At 38.3% G+C, this 17997-nt stretch overlaps 1 protein-coding gene across 3 annotated transcripts in view; it reads left to right on the top strand.

Moving 5' to 3' along the window:
• Positions 1-1460: 1460 nt before the first annotated feature.
• Positions 1461-17997, top strand: part of LOC114646133 (membrane-spanning 4-domains subfamily A member 4A-like) — a 34987-nt gene continuing 18450 nt past the window's right edge. The window contains exons 1-3 of one of the 3 annotated variants that reach the window (XM_028794138.2): positions 1461-1603; positions 9371-9565; positions 12586-12684. In XM_028794138.2, coding sequence (XP_028649971.2) covers positions 9389-9565; positions 12586-12684 — 276 coding nt within the window. In that variant the 5' untranslated portion in view covers positions 1461-1603; positions 9371-9388. Of the gene's footprint in view, positions 1639-9370; positions 9566-12585; positions 12685-17997 lie in introns of all 3 variants that reach the window. The other 2 variants (XM_028794140.2, XM_028794139.2) reach the window with 2 other exon arrangements.

Raw genomic sequence — 17997 nt, forward strand, 5'->3', positions numbered from 1 at the left:
GACTCCAAACTCTTTAGAGATGGTTTTGTAACCATCAACAACTCTTTTTCTGAGGTTCTCAGGAATCTCCTTTGTTCGTGCCATGATACACTTCCGCAAACGTGTGTTGTGAAGAGCAGACTTTGATAGATCCCTGTTCTTTAAATAACACAGGGTGCCCACTCACACCTGATTGTCATCCCATTGATTGAAAACACCTGACTCTAATTTCACCTTCAAACTAACTGCTAATCCTAGAGCAGGGGTCCTCAATCACAGTCCTGGAGGGCTGCAGTGGCTGCAGGTTTTTGCTCCAACCCAATTGCTTAATAAGAAGCACTTATTGCTCAAGTAACACTTCTGTTTCACTTTAGTTGTCTCGCTCGTTAAGATTTTGAAACCTTATTGCTTATTTTAATCTTAAACAGCCATATTCTTGGCTTTTAATTGCTCCTAATTAGCAATAACATGCAAATGACAAAAGAGACCAGCATTTCTCCATTTAGCTTGTTACCATTTACACCTGTGTGTAATCATGCACTATTGGGTTAAATTGAAGAGGAAAAAGTGAAGGACTGAGAATTACTCATCCATTTTAGCCTTCAAATCATTTGGATGATATCCTTAGAAAGGGAAAGAAAATCCAGGATATAAGAATTACCTGACATAGCAGAGTTAAAGCACTAACAAGCCATGAAATTAAATTATTGGCAAGAATTGCTTTCTAATTAAGCAACCAGGTTAGAACAAAAACCTGCAGCCACTGCTGCCCTCCAGGACTGTGATTGAGGACCCCTGTCCTAGAGGTTCACATACTTTTGCCACTCACAAATATGAAATATTTGATCATTTTCCTCAATAAATAAATGACCAAGTATAATATTTTTGTCTCATTTGTTTAACTGGTTTCTCTTTATCTACTTTTAGGACTTGAGTGAAAATCTGATGATGTTTAAGGTCATATTTATGCAGAAATATAGAACATTCTAAAGGGTTCACAAACTTTCAAGCACAACTGTAGCTATATAGCATGAGTAGAGGTAAACTACTAGTTTACCACATTTGCAGAACTGGCAAACTTTGATTGCTTATTGTAATATCTTTTAGTTTTTAAACAAATTTCATTACTTTATACTGTGGGGCGTTCGTATAATTGAGTTTACGGTGGCTAAGCAGTGAACCTTTTCCCGTTAGTGACATTATTAATGGGGCCGAAGTAATAGAAGCACGCTGCTACAGTTGGTTTATAATTTATTGCTTCCAGGTTATGATCATTGTGTTCTGAGATTTCTCAGATAAAGACGTTTTGAGGTGAGGTAGTAATACTCACTGGTGGCGCTGGAGATTGGTGACGTTTTGCATGTTGATTAGCACGTACAAGTAAGGAATTCTGTGCTCCGGGTTAGTAAAGATACTGTAAACCAGTAGGAACAAAACGGATGTCTTGATCTTAGGCTCCGTTTTTGCTTCTTTTTGTTAACATGTGTGCACTAGATGGCAGCAAAACACCGCTAAAGACGAAACTCCCCGTCATCACAACACGACAAAGTACGTAGAGAGGCCTGCTTCGTCCGTACGCTGTTTAGCAATCGGCGAGAGCAAAAAGCAGTGTCGTGGGACGAAGGTTGGTCATTATAATGTTATGCTAAATGCTACTGAGTAAGTAACTGTCAAAAGTAATGTGTTGCAAATTTAAGCTGGTGCACATGGTGGTTCCAGCAGATTTTCCAATGTAGATAGTTTCGGCACAAAAAAATCACGCTAAGCAGCTGGTGGCTGTTTTTGCTCAGTAGACTAAACGGTAATGTGCGGAAAGACAGTATTGAGAACACTGGGAAACACCTTGAATAAACACTCAAACTGTAGAACGGCACCTAGGCAGAGGGCGTGGGACCCTACATCAACGTTGACGCCGTTTCTGAATGTGTCAGGCCATCACATGCCGTACGGTTGGTTACTTGCCTCGTATAACATCACGAAGTGGGGATTAACTTCCTCAGACGCATTAGTCTAGTAACATTATACTTTAATCTCAGATACGAGTCTAATATTGTCCAGTGACTTTTGGGAATGCATACGTGAGAGTGCACGCTCGGGGATTGGTAATAGATGTAAAGATTAACTTTTTTAAAATGAAGTTGTAAACTCTACCAACCCCTTGTTTGCAATCCATGTCTGTCTAGTTTTGCACCCTGGGTTATGCTGCCTACACTGGGACAGACGGGAAACACAAGTTGCCTTCACGGGAGCACCCTTGGAAGTAGTATTTCCATAAAATCAAAATGAACCAGAAATTACTTTTTTGTGGTTAAATCCTATTCGTAGCCCAATGCTTTTAAGTTCATGTTTAATTTTCAAGGAAAAAATTACAAGCTTTGGTAAGGACCAAGTAGCAAGTAAACAGCAATCTTGCATTTTTTAACATTCACAATATTCTGCAGTGTTTTTACAGTAAATTAAATCAACCTTTTTCCACAGCTACAATATTAATACATAGTAACATGCAATTGGAGTTATAAACTGTAAATTTGCTGAAATAGAAACTTCCTACATTAAAAGATGCACATCAAATTGCAGAATGTTCTTTTTTTTCTCCTCTTGTAACTTTTTTTTGTCATCTCGTAAAGCACTTTGAGCAGTGGTGTAGCTGGAGTTTGTGCTGCATGGGGTGGGGCAGTGCTTCAGTTTGCCTCCCTCCAACATATCTGAGTATGCTAACCTATTTAAATAGAAAATTAAAATGACATATAGAGAAAAATTAAGATACATTTTGCATAGATTTATTCATATATAGAGAAACAGCAATAATTTTTCACATATACTTCTTTACTGTATAAGCAACTAGGCAAGAATATAGTATAGACGCACTGATAAGTCGTGTTCTAATTATTAGTTTAATATAATTATGCTGTGAAAACCAGAACCAGTGTAGTGTACAAGTGATAGGTGGGAATGTTTTCTACGCAGAGCAAGAACACTTTAGGATTGATAACGAAACAAAGTTATAAATTGTAAATTAGTTGTTTATCTTCCTGGAAATTATTATCGGTGTAATGTTTATGTTTATTTTTGTTATTGCCTCATAAATTTCAACTGCTGTATCTGATGCCGTCACAGAAGGACAGTCTGAAAATTGTTTGTGACTTTTCTACCAACATGGTGAAATATTAAAGACCTACAGTATGTTTGTAATCCTCTAAACAATGTTCTGGCTGAGCATGCTCAAAGTTAAACGTTTTACTTTATGTTATGTGTTATCTTAGGTATTCTCATTCTCTTTTTTTGTGTACTTGCTTGCTTCCTAATTTCTTAGTGCATTCCACACTTGAAGTGCTGCTCTTGTTTGCAGTTATAATTGATAATTTGTTTTTGCGTGTATTAATTTGTTTTTGCGTTTTGTCTTTTCATTTTCTTTTTGTTTTTGCATATTCTGATTTGTTCTTATGTTTTCAGATTTATTTTTGCATTTTTACATTTGTTTTGTAATTTGTTTTTGCATTTGATTTATTTTTGTGCTTTTCAACTTGTGTTTGTAAACCGCACTTAAGCATCACTATATCATAACTTATGAATTGTGTTGTGAAGATGTTAATAAGCGGCTAATATCGCACTTCAATAAACTAATATCAAAACTACAGAAACAAACTTGCTTATAAAAATGACTCAATAAGTAATTAAAGCGATCACTTTACTTGGGTTACTTTTTTTTTCTTATGATTATTAAGTTTATGGGACATTTTGTGGACTAATTTTTTATTAGAGGGCATGGTGAGAAACTGTTTTAAATAACCAATAAAGTAAAAAGGTTACAACGATATGTATCTAACATTGGACTCTTGCTACATAAGAAGGTTATTGCATCAGACTCTTCTTCGACCAACATCCCACAACGTGAGGTCCTTGGCAGAGGTGCCCTTACCTGGCAATTAATTATGAGTGCAAGTTAGTTCACTTGCCTTTGAACTAGGGAAATCCAGATTTGATTCACACTTATTGCTCACTACTTTTGTCAAAGTTACAGATCATGTTGTGTTTGGATTGTGAAAAGATAACAGGGAGACAGAAAAAGGTTTGGAGTAGCCACCCCATATACTTGCAATAGATGCCAAAAATAAAACCCCTCCGTAATCTGAAGGCATTGTAGACTGAGTTCAAGACAGAACTGAATTAACAGGAACGAGATGGCATTTTTATAGGTGGTTTGGAGGAAGTGATGTTAGTGGTTTTGACAGGATTTCCCTTCGGCAATCTGGAAAAGACAAAGAGAATGTGTTAGTACATACTGCCACCCTCTGGTTCGGCATGATATTACCATCTTTTGAGCCCATTGGTTGCCTCCGACTCGCACATGTGTGACATGGGGCCACCCCGGTAACCCAGATCCATTGGGTCAGGTGGCCCGAACCAAGATGCCATACACCCAAGAAAGAGCATTGCCATTGACATGGAGAGATCCTTGAAGATGAACAAGCAAAAACTTGTAAAACTGGAGGTCTAAAAACCACCTTATAACACATGGGTTCAACTCATTGTGTAAAGCCATCTACTGTAAAGATGCATGGTCTTTAACCAGGGTGAACTCCTGGACCAGGAGATAATACCTCGGCTGTGTAATCGCCCATTTGATCGCCAAAGCTTCCCACTCCACCGCTGTATACCTGGTTTCCCAGTCCAGCAGTTTCTGGCCCAGGAAAACGAAGGGGTTTTCAATACCATTGATGCTATGGCTCAGCACAGCACCAAGATCTGTGTCTGAAGCAAAAGTTAGGAGCTTTCAACACCGATGCTGATGTTAGGGCCGGCTTTAGGTCAGTAAAAGTGGCTTCTGCTTTACCATCAACTACCACAGTAATTGGGGCCTTCTACTTTGTCAGATCTGAGAAGTGTGCTGCTCTCTCGGAAAAACAGGACACAAACTGGCAGTAGTAACCTACTAGACCGAGAAAGGCATGGACTTGCCTCTTGGTTATCGGACAGGGCCATTTCCATATGGCATCAACTTTGGAACACTGTGGCCTCAAAGTACCCCTGCCAACCAGGTAGCTGAAATATTTGACTTTGTTTAACCCAAAGAAACACTTCTTTGGAATAATTTGAAGACCAGTTTCAGCTAGTGTGTGGAACACTGCTAAGACCTGCTGTAGGTGTTCCTTCCATGTACTGGAATAGCTGACAACATTATCCAGGTAGGCAGCGCCATAGGAGTTATGGGGATGTAGCACTTCATCCAATAGACGCTGGAAGGTTGCTGGTGCCCCATGTAACCCAAGTGGAAGGACATAGTATTGCCAGTGACCTCTAGGGTTGTTAAACAGTCTTGGCCTTTGTGGAATCAGTTCAAGGAACCTGCCACTACCCTTTCGTCATGTCATATGTCATCAAGAATTCTGCTTGTCCAAGTCTCTTGAGGAGGTGTCCACTCATGGCATCGGTAGGCATAAAATTGTTTAAGTTGATTAAGCTGACGGAAGCCACTGCAAAACCTCCAACTCTTTATCAGGCGTAGGAACTAATACAGTAGGACTGGAACTGTTATTTGGAGTGGGAGGTAGGAACGATGACCATGACTCCCAGGTGGAACTCCGAAGAGACGTGCCGCGGTCGTAACAACTGGCCTGTGCTGCTCGTGCCTTCTCCATGTGAGTTTTGAGAATAGGTCGAATTTTGTGTAATTGCGCTATATATTCTAGTATATTTATGGAAGGTAGTGCCCCCTTCTCCCTTTTCCCTTTTAGACCATCAAGCATGCCGCAGGTTTATTGTCCATGTAACAGTTCAAATGGTGAAAAACCAATAGAGCCCTGAGGGGCTTCCCGATAGGCAAATAAGACGAGTGGCGGAAGCTGATCCCAATTCCTCCCATCACCTCTGACCACCTTACATAGTATCTGCTTGAGGGTCTGGTTAAACCGCTCTACATGACCATTGGTCTGAGGACGATACACAGGGTCCTTAAATGTTTTATCTTGAGTAACTTGGCAGTTTCCTTGAACATCTCCAAGGAAAAAGGCATCACCCAGTCTGTCAGTACTTCTTTAGGTATGTTGACTCTGACAAAGACCCCTATTAATTTCCGTGCGATGGCTTTGGATGTAGCTGTGAGCAGTGGGACAACTTTGGGATATCAGGTACCATAATCGACAAGGACTAAGATATACTTGTGTCCTCTTGCTGAGGGCTTTAGGTGTCCTGCTAAATCAAACCCGATGCATTCAACTGGGATATCAACAAGGGGAATGGGAACAAGAGGAGCATGGTCCTTCCTAGGGATATGATGCAGTTGACGCGCAAAAGCGTTGAACCTCCTCATTAATTCCCGGCCAATAAAATCAGAGCTTAGTATGCTTGAGATTTTTTTTGGCTCCCAAATGGGCAGGAGATGGGTGTGTGCTAGCTTGCAGACTGGCTGTCGAAAGGACCACGGGACTAACAACAACAACCAGACCTCCTCCTCGTGCCCTGCTACCCAATAACAGAAAGTCATTATTCAAGACAAAGTGGGGCCCTGTGGCATTGGATATTGAGTGTGTTGGTCATTAACCAGAACCACTTCATTTGTTGCAAACTTAAGGGAATTGTCATTCCATTGTTCCCTTTTAAAGGAGTCTGGAGTTTGTTTAAGTTGAAAATGTGAAAGAGAGAGGGACAGGGCCGAGCTCAATGGGCATGGTTTCACCCTGAGATGCCTTTGTATCGATTGATGACACGTTATCCTGCACCGTCTAGGGTTTCGCCACGTAACACTGGATGGCTACATGTTCTCTCACAGCCAGCTGTGTACACAGTGTGGATGCAACCTGAGATGTATTATCTCTGTCCGTTATGAGGCCCAAGAGTTTTATAGGAGTGGGTTGTGTTATACCGTTTTTACTTTTAGGTCAGTCCCACCCCAGTATCACCGGGAAAGGAGGATTTTGGAGGACCAACACTGTTAAGTTCCCTTAATGAGTTCTCGTAATTGATGAAGTTTGAGGCAGTCCTGTATCAGCGGATCTCTCTGTGAATATAGGTTAGACTAGCCTTACCATTCAACAACTGTTGCCATCACACACAGTGGGCAACAATAGAAGTGTTGCTACAGAAAACTATTAAGGCTGTAACCCTATGTCCATTAATGAGCACCACTCCTGTACAAGGAAAAGAAAGGGGGTTAGCAAGTGCACAGTACCTCTCTCCTCTTGCACATTCAGTTTATGGACTTGCCAAGTACAGGACAGTGGGGAATGGTGTGCCCTACTTCACCGCACTTGAAACAGCGTGGGGGGGATTGTATGCTTGTCCTTAGGCTTTGGCATTTGCTCTGTACTGCAGCAACTGGGCTCTTGATTAGCGTCGCGCCCCATCCAAGGTTGCTGAGCGGACTGTTCTGTACCCTCGAATTGTGAAGCTGCTCTGTGGTGTCCATGAGAACCCCCATATTTTTTTTGAAGGTTGCCTCCGGACTGGCTGGGCGAGGTAGTCGGGAGGGAATTTATGAGGAAATCTCACGGAACTTGCTCTGCAACTTTCCAGGCATCATTCCAGGCATCATAACCAGTGCCTAGCTCTGCCCCATAAGTAAAATACCTGTAAATGGGTTGTCAGATCTGTGTCAAACTGCCTTTCATTGCATATTCTCACCTGCTAGTCTGGGGAGATATTATACATACATCTTAAGGATCTCTGCCTTTAGGAGATCATAGTTAGCGGCCTCTTCCTCCGGGAGATCATAATATGTCCTCTATGCCTTCCCGTTAAGGAAATAAGGCTCAATGTCATCATTAGTTTGTAAAGGTAACAATACCTGGGATGGAGCTTGTGCCTTGTCCTTCTGAACAGCAACACATGCTTTTGCTCTTGCCCCAAACTCAGCAAATTGGGTGCTTTACTCTTCCATGGTTGTCATACTGTTTGTGAGTTTCTGCGCCTGGCTTATCTTAGAGTGAAATCCTACCATCTATGGCACTGAAAACATAACCGGGAGACAGAAAAAGGTTTTGGGTAGCCACACCATATACTAGAAATAGATGCACAAAAAAAATATAAATCATCAGTCCAAGGGACATTATAGACTGAGTTCAAGACAGGAACATGATGGCATTTTTATAGGTGGGTTGAAGGAAGTAGTGTCAGTGGGGCTTGAACCTGAAATTGTGTTATTGGGCCCAGAACCAGAAGTGGTGTCATTAGGACTGGAATCAGAAGTGATGTTGACAGGCTTAGGAAGGATTTCCTTCAGGTGATCTATAGGAGAAAGAGAGGAAAGTCTAGTACACACTACTACTGGCTGGTTCAGCATGATATTTCAATCTTTGGAGCTCGTTGGTTGCCTCCAACTCACACGTGTGTGACAGGAGTTATTTATTACAGTTTGGGATTACAAGCATGATATCTTAAAATTGCTCCCCTATCTGTTCCTCTGTCGAAATTTGAAGCTGCACAAGTCAGGGTTTTTCTCATATAACTTTCGGTGACAGGCGTATTTTGAGTGGGCGCGAACCCAAACCTGAACTAAATCCAATAAAAAAAATTGTGATGATGAATTGTATTTAATAAACACAATAACCTTTGCCCACTTCATATTTACAGCAAAGTTTGAAAATAAAACCTGGAAAAAAAGCAAGGAACCAAAACTACAGTTTTAACATAGCAGGTGGTATGAAATACTACAGTGTTATCTTTCAATAGAGAAACAGCCCCATGGCAATCGTGGTGTGATAAAGGACTGAGAGCATGTTTTAATTTCAGTGAAGAAATTAGAGTTCAATACCTACCAATTTTATTTAATGTTTCTAATTTCTGTTTTTGTCATTGCCTCAAGCTGCTCTTTATCTATGTTAATTTGTTTTGTTTTTTTTGTACTATTATATAAGACAAGAAACATGTCTTTCAGTATTAACAGTAGTTATGTACTTATGTGACATGTTCGAGGGTAAAAAAGTTTGTGAACATATTTTCAAATTCTCTTTACCTTTGTGTCTTTCCATCTTCTCAGTGGTAACTATAGTATTACCATAATACTGTTTTACATATTCAGCATTCTCATTTTTCAAGCATTTTTTCCTGTCTTTTATAAGAGTAGGCTATTCCAGTCACTTTTTGCACTTTAAACCCATTTCCTGTTTAAATTTTCTGCCATCTGAACTTGAAGTCCAGTACTTGATTGGTACTTAGGACAGGACAGAGCCAATAGTGAGTATGAACACCTAAGAGTCAGTATCAAATAAATAAAAGTACAAAAAAGTTGTATTAGTGTATTCTTACTACAGAAGGCAAGTTACAACAGAAATGGGAAATCTGAAGGTTTTAAAACCATTCTCCATTGGCTCTTTGTTTTGTTTGTGAATGTGGTACATTAGTATAAAGGGAAGAAAGCTCTCTTTTAAAACTGTTTTTTCAATTCTTTTTTCAGTATTCCAGAATCTAAAAGATGTCCGTAACTATTGAGAAAACGGATGAGCAAGTTAGAGTAACTTTTGATACCTTTAAAACCAACAGTTCCCTGCCTCTGATTTTCCAGATATGTCAGTACTGTTGTTGTAACCCTTTCTGTGATGTTTCAGAGAGCTTTAGGAAAGAAATCAGCGGCAGTTTTGCTGTGATTGGGGTAAGTTTCTGTTAATGTTTTGTTTCCACTTCTGTTTGTTTCTAGTGTAAACTGCTCAGTGCCTGGTAGTGAGGCAGTTATCATCTACTGCCCAGTTACTGCTTATTCTTATTAATGTGCAGTTCTTCAAATAAAGTGCAATGCTAAATAATAAATAATAATGATTTCAAACAGGTAATATCAACAGGTGATTGTAATCATGATTTGGTACAAAAACAGTATCCACAAAAGGCAGGATCTTTGAGGAGCAAAGATAGGCAGGTGATCAAATGTATGAGAAAATTATTGAAATGTTTAAAAACAATGTTCATCAGACAGTGAAAGGGATTTGCATATTTCTCCCTCTACAGTGCATAATGACATTAAAAGATTCATTGAATCTGGAGGAATTTCAGTGCCTAAAGGTCAAGGACGCAAGCCTAAGTTGAATACACATGACCTTTGACCCCTTAAATCAAGAACCATCAGTCATCAAAGCTGGTATAACTGCATGGGCAAGGGATTACTTTGGCAAACTTTTGTCCAGCATTAAAATATGGAGTTACATTCACAAATGCCACATAACACTTTACTGTGCAAAAAACAAGCCTTATGTTAACCATGTCCAGAAATGGCATTGACGTCTCTGGGCTCGGAGGCATCTGGTATGGACCATCACACAGTGGAAATGTCTATTTTGGTCAGAGGAATCGGTATTCCAGAATTTTTTTTTTTGGAGAAAATGGACACCACGTGCTCTGGACCAAAGATGAAAAGGACCATCTAGAGTAGACTGTTATTAATAACAAGTTGTGTCAGTGCCCTTGGCAAAGATTATAATAATAAATAATTATTTATACTTCTGTGATGGCAGCATTAATGTAGAAAAGTACATTGAGATTTTAGAGCAACATATGCTGCCTTCAAGTTGACATACTTTCCAGAGACATCCATGCATTTTTTCAACAAGACAATGAAAAACAACATTCAGTACACATTACAAAAGCATGACTGCTGAAGAAGAGGGTATGGTTACAGGACTGGCCTGCCTTCGGTCCTGACCTGTCCCCAATAGAAAATGTGTGGAGAATTTTGAAACAAAAAATGCGACGACCCTGTACTGTTAAACACCTTAACGTGTTTGCAGGAAGAACGGCACAGAAATAATACCTGAAGCGCTTCATCACTTGGTATCCTCATTGACAAAACGTCTTTTGAGTGTTGCGAAAGGGAGTGTCGACATTACAAAGTGGTAAATGCTTTACCGTCTCAACTTTCTTTGGAATGTATTGCCGGTCTGAAATGCAGGAATGGATGTATATTAACAAATGAAATGAAGCTGACCAGACAAAACATGAAATATCTTGGGCTGATACTGTCTGCAATTAAATAATTTTTTTGTTTTAATTATCATTTTCCATACCGTCTCAACTTTTTCCTATTTGGGGTTGTACTCACGATTCACTAAAGCATTCCAGTTGGCGCTTTTTTATTTCTCCAACACTTTTAGTTTCATATCTCACCTAGCTTTGAATTGGTACTAAAATCTTTACTTTGGTATTGATACCAGTTTATAGACCTCAGTGCTGGGACTGAAATGCTACTAAAGTAAATATTGGATGACCTTCCCCTTCCAGAACACAACTGCACACCTATCTGGTGTGCTGCACTGCACAAACTCATGTTTTATCTTTTGTGCTACATAATCGAACACCTCACTGCCTTGCTACGAACTAATGTTGGAATTCTAAAGTCCATCAATGAGGATGGGACAGTTTAGGGGGATTGCCCAAAACGTTAGTCTCCCTACCTTGCTCCTGGCTGGTCATGGCAAAATTCCATTCCGTGTCCGCCTGCTCCCACCTGCTTTCTCTTTTGCCTAACTCAGCTTACATTATGCTCCCGACTGCAGTCCTGCTTTCCTCTAGAAGGCAATTGAGTTGGGCTAATATTGTTAATGGGGGGAGGGGGGACACACACACAAATGTGAGTAAATCTGTTTGCAACTTTTTTTTTTTTTTTCACAATACAGTCAGAGTTGATCTATTGATATTGATATCAAGTGACATTTTGGAGAACTGGGCAGAACCATTATCCTATTCAACACCAACGTAAAAGATAAAAAGGTGCCAAAAAACACAGAACATGTGCAAAATAAGTTATATAAATAATCAGACACTGCATTTTAATGTACATTTTTTTAAAACATCAGTTTAGACAGTTCTTGCCTCCATGCATATAATTGCTAGTTAATAATTTGAGACAAAAATGTATAATAAATGTAAGAGATGGATAAAATTTCTGATTTGGACATTTCAATGATCAGTCCTTACTCCAATAGCTACTTTTCACTGTCAGTAACTTTTAACATTTATTTGCCATCAACTTTTTTAAAGTGCAAAGCTGTGTTCATATAATGCTTAACTTTCATTTTCAGACAAGCATTAGGTTGCACTGTATCCTGCATCTTTCTTTACAAAAAATTAAGCCCAATAGCTAGCAACATTCAGGACCTATTGAAATTTATTGACAATTGGCATGCGTTCATTTTAAAATCCAGTGTCTACTTCTTAATGATGTGGCTCTGGAATACTTTGCCTCTGTTTTTTTTTTTTTGTATTCTACCTTTATGTTCTTATTACTTCATCAGAGTCAACCCTCTTTGTTGTTTAAATTGTGAAAAGAACCTACACAGATGTAAATTGAAAAAAAATGTGGTTAATGTAAACTTGCCCCTATTTATTAAGCCTCCATGCACTTGCAAGCATAGTTGTCTTCAGTCTGTTGTTTGCTACCAAACCAATGTCATTTTCACTTGTTGTTTCCATTGTGTGTTTATTTAATTTGCCCTAGAAAGATTATTCATTCTGAGTTATCTTAATATGTAGTTACATTTGTTTTTGAGCTATTTTGTATCTGATGAAAAGTCCATTTTATGATACAAAGTGGATTTTGTAGTAAATGCTTAGAATATTAACAAGGAAAGGAGAGTAGCACTACAAAGATTTTAAAATTGCAATATGTATATTTGATTCTTGTAGGTGATCCAGATTTTTACTGGGATGGTTAATATTAGCTTTGGTCTGATAGTGAGCAGTTACACCTGGGTGGAACCATTCTTGATTTGGACCGGAATTGCGGTAACTTTTTTTTCTCCCTTCATTTGAATTGTCATAAAATGTTGCAAAATACAATTTCTTATAATCTTCTGTTAACTCTGTTTCATTGGTCTATGTTTGATTTTTTTTTTTTCTTAGCCAAATAAAATTTTGCTGGTTGGTTATTTAAAAACTAATTAATTAAACCCAAAAAATGAAAAAAGGAAGACTTCAATTAACAGGTTAAATGAAATGAAGCCAGGTATTCATGTAACTAATTAAGGAAACGATTTATGCAGAATAAATCATAATAAGGTTTAATACTTACCAGTGGCAACGTAGTTGAAGGGAATGTTGAAAGTAAACTGTGGTTTTAGAATGCAGTTAATGGGAAACAGCCTTCAATAAGCACCTTTCTGCTCAGTGATTTTTTTTTTTCTTTTTCAGATATGACAGTGCAGTGTTTCTCCTAGAAAAAAAATTATTAGTGTTTTTGTTATTGACCCAAGATTGCCTCCTCTTAGAGGGGTGGCACCAATATAAATAATTTAAATAATATTATCAATAAATAATTAATTCAGAGAACAATTTTGTAACAGAAAGGATTTTCTTAGAATTTTTGAATTAATTACAATAAAAATATATCCACAAAAAAGGTATTCATACAAATTTTTAATTTATTCACATTCACAAAAGGATTGCCTAAAAAAGTCACACAAATGTTTAATTGAATAACATTTTTCAATTTTTATAAGAGTTCAGAATGGCCATTCTTATGTAAATTAATATATAAATATATATATCATATTTCATATTTATTTCTGTTGCTGGGAATTTAATGTCCATTCTGTTTAATAAATGTAATTGTATCAGTATTTGGTATTGCCCTTTTTTGTTAAAAATGGTTCCTGCTTAGCCCAAGTTTCAGCCAGTCTGTAGCTAACTAACTTAAACTACCACATACCTTGGGGGAAAATGGTTCTACAATGGTTTGAAACAAGTAATGGAAGCTGGTGACAATTTAAGCACATATTTCTGATAACAGCCACTTTTGCCCCTCTTGTTCCTGTAATGTTTTTGCTGGTAAAAAAAAAATGTACGCATGACATAACATTCAGGTGTGCTCGAGGACTGTGCAAACACCATGGCCCCAGAACATTTTAATTCAATTGAGGGTTGCTTGGGCCAAAGACTATTTGACCACAATTGGGCAAAAGGCTGAAAACATGTCTGGTCAGGACTCTATTCCATTACAAAGACCACTCACACACACATATTCACAAACTGACAATATGCAATTACCAGTTAACAAAACCTAAATTAAAAAAAAAAAACAAAAAAAACTTTCATATATACTTTGCTTAGAGCAAAAATGGATATCAGGTAAATGTGTGTAGTTTCTGAAGTTCCAAAATGTGATACTTGTGCAGCAAGTAGCCCACACATAAAGCCCCTCCTTAATTTGTTACCAGTGTTTGCTTTATCTCATAATCATCACTGAAGTAACGGGGCACAGAGAAAAAAAAATACAAATGAACACATGATTCCACATAGTACTTGAGGTGGAAACAATTAAATGGCAGTAGTGTCAGTTTTTGGGTCTTTCTTAGTAGTCCTTACGATGCTGTTGAAATTTAACACAACTTCTTAATCAAGCTTTCCGGAGTTTGGGTCACGCTATTATACTTACATTTCATTGAATTGGGAGCTGGGTTATGAGGAGGTCTCCCCTGGAGTTTCATACACACTGTTCTAAATACTTGTATATTGTGTGGATCCTTGTTTTGGCGGAGCAGTGTTTTATTAGATGGGCAACCTGGTAAAACCAAGACATTTTGATATTTTAGCCTGAAACTGGGGCTGTTCTTATCTCCTGAATGTCTGGCCACCCTTGAAAATTATAGTGATGGTGAAATAGTAAATCATTATAATCTACAGATAATGGAACTGTGATCTTGTTTTAGTGTGAGGTAAATAATACTAACTAAATGTTTATTTGCACAACGGTTTACATGCCACATGGTACTTTATTCAAATTGAGATAACCATTTGTTCACTTTGCGGGCATTTTATATTTCAGTGGTTAGTAAGACCATTTAACTCACCTGTTATGACTTAAAACAGAGAGATGGATGCAGTGGTCTCTGCATGTACTAAGCTGGATTTGCAAACAGAAGGCTGCCGTCCCACAAGCTCACAATCAGTCTGTGAAAGCGACCTCCTACCCCGTGCATGCTGTGTGCTGGTTTCTAATTTACTTATATAGGGATCTGTTTGCAGTTAGTACCATATATTGGAGGTGTAAAAGGGGAAAATCTACAACATTTAAAAGCTGGTGTTACCGATGTCAAACTGAGAAAACTGAGACAAAAAACTAGGTGAAGTTGCACAAAACGTTTCTCCGTTTTTAGATAGAAGAAATTGCAAATTCACTAATGCTTTTCAAGAGGAGAGTTGGAAATTTAAAAAATGTGTAATACACAATCTGTTCAAGATATCTCAATGAAAATTACCTTGAAGAATAGGTGTTCCACATTTTAACAAAATGGGGGCCAAGTTGTTTCATGAGTACAGACCTGGGGCCTCATGTATAAACAGTGCGTATGTACAAAAATGTAGCGTAAGAACGTTACCACGTTCAAATCGCAATGTATAAACCCTAAACTTACCGTAAAGCAGCGCACATCTCCATGGTAGCTCATACCCTGTCGTACACAAGTTCTGCATTCGGTTTTACAGACTGGGGGGCACCCAGTGTCAAAGCAGTGCTACTGCTCCAGTGTGGTTACCCTTTCTTTTTTAGATCCACATCCCTGACGTGGCTTTATAAATACACTGAAATTACCTGCATATTGTTTATTAGTTTAATGCATCTGATTGTAATAAACCTGTAACAATATAAAGGTCCACAGAATGGTCAAACTATTCCAAATACCATAACTGCTTTAACGTTGTTACTATCACTGCACCTTCTTCTTCTTGTTTCAGCTGCTCCCGTTAGGGGTTGCCACATCGGATCATCTTTTTCCATGTTACTCTCACTGCACCACTCGGAGTATTTATATCACTGTTTCTGAGTGTGAATCACAGCTGTACAGCAGCTGATTGGAAAGAGAATTATCGGTATACAGCATCTAGTACTAGCTGCCTCAACCATTCGCTATTTGAACTGCTCTCATCCGGCAAACGCTTCAGAGCCTTTCCTGTACGAACCTCGCAGTTCACAAACAGTTTCATCCCAGGAACTCTAAACGCACTCAATCAGTCCATCAAGTGCTCCATGTAGAACTGTTTGTACTTATAAGTACAATTACCTCACTGTAAACTTGCGATACAGTTATAATATTGTACAACCTGAGCCACTTTATTAAGCGCATATTTACATATGATGACGATAACATTTTTAAGATGAAATGCAGCAAAATATGTTTATTATACAGATAAAACTTTAACTATGCGGTACCGCAGCGCTAGAGAGGAGCTGGAGCTTCGTTCACGGATTGTTCCTGCCCAGCGCTGTATTCTTGTTGTGGCAGGTGCGACACTGGAAGGATAGATGGATAGAATAATAAAACCATGTACTATGAAGATATTTCAGTGTTCCTTAAAAGTTTTGAAGAATCAGCATTCTAAGCTTACAGATGGCTTAATGTCTATTACAGAGATGATTGTGTGGCGATTGGGTATTTGAAGAAAGAAAAGTAAGGACAGGCATTAGGGGTTAGTACTTTTGAAAGAGACAGTACTTCAATAATAAAGTATTTCATTGAAGGTCACGCTTGGAGCAGCAAGCATCTTGCATGAGACATGAACAATCACTGCGCCACCGTGTTCCCATGTTTAATAACATGCTTTAATTCCTATCATCATGAAAATATCACGTATAATTCTCAGTATTTTAATTATTCAGAGAGCTGTAATTTTACGAATGTAATGGATTCTGTGTCCTGTCGGAGGAAGAGAAAGCCCGGAAGCACATAGTGATTCACACATAGAAGATCAAATACAAAACAAAGCATTTAACGTGCTACTTTAGTTACGATGGGATTTGAGAAACTAGTAAATTAAACGATTTTAAGATGAAGTTTATGATGTTCTACTTTAATGACAAAATAAACTACTTGACTAAAGTGGAAATCTAGAGATTAAAGTTGACATTTCGTGCTTTTTTCCCCCACTGTGTGTCTTTTTTTTTTCTCTTTACCCTAATAAGCTTTCATATGACACTCAGACGGTGGGCTATGACTCGCCTTTTCACGGCGACTTTGATATGTGACAACTTCTTTTTTATTTTGGGCACTGTGCAACTTTGTGAACTTGAGCTTTCGAGTTTCTCAGACATGCTATGTCACTCGATCAACTTCCTTTTGTTGTTTATACCACTGTTTAAACCAACAAATAGTAAGTTTTTCCTTGCCTCCACTTTGTATTCGCTGAAATTCTTCTATTTTCCCTCGTGCTTTTGCCATTGTCTTTTCACAGAAGGCTGAGCTTAAGGGCTATTTATATTGATTTGCATATTCAAAGAGGCATAATTCAGGGAGGAGTTGGGGCGGGGCAGCAGGCACGTGCACGTGTGTTAATTTTCACACTGACCGGGATTTATGTAGCGGAAGAACGTGGAAGTTGGCGTTCGCACAGATTTATGCATTTGAATTTTTTTGTGCGTAAGCACATTTCCTCATTTGTGCTTATGTCATGTTATAGTGTGAATTCTACGCATGCCGTTATGCATGAGGTCCCTGGTTATCGCAGTAGGTATTTCATGCATCATATGCAAACACATCTAAAAAAAGATTTATCTGTTTTATTTGCTCTTATTTTTATCTTTGGATATGCATGATTAGCTACCCTGTTCCATTTTATTATTATTTGTATTCTGGCTTACTTTTCCCTGTTCTGCTCATCTTTCTAAAAAGTAACAAAGGACAGCTTTTACAGTCAGGGGGTTGTGATGGAACTTTAGACCCTCTGTAGTTTTTGGAGTTAGAGTTGGCATCTGTACTACTGTGGTGATCAATAAGACTCCCCGGAGTCCAGAGCTACATAGATTTACTTCACATAAACAGTATATCCTATATGTTGCTGTTATGAAGTACTGCTATATTTATTGGTAGTTTCCACTTTGTTCTGCATTTTTTTCTGTGTTCCAAAATTTAAAGAACTTTGAACCATGAAAAAGACTAGTTATAAGCTATTTTTTATGTATCTAGAGGTTGTTTGCAGTAGATATCTACCTATTATTTACATAACAGTGCCAATCAGTGGATATGTTTACTCTGATTGGTTTGTTGTCTTACACTCAAATAACTTATTGAATTACAAATCTATTTTGTCATACTCTTGTTCTTCTTA

The sequence above is a fragment of the Erpetoichthys calabaricus genome, chromosome 2 (genome assembly GCF_900747795.2).
Source record: "Erpetoichthys calabaricus chromosome 2, fErpCal1.3, whole genome shotgun sequence".
NCBI classification, from domain to species: domain Eukaryota; kingdom Metazoa; phylum Chordata; class Cladistia; order Polypteriformes; family Polypteridae; genus Erpetoichthys; species Erpetoichthys calabaricus.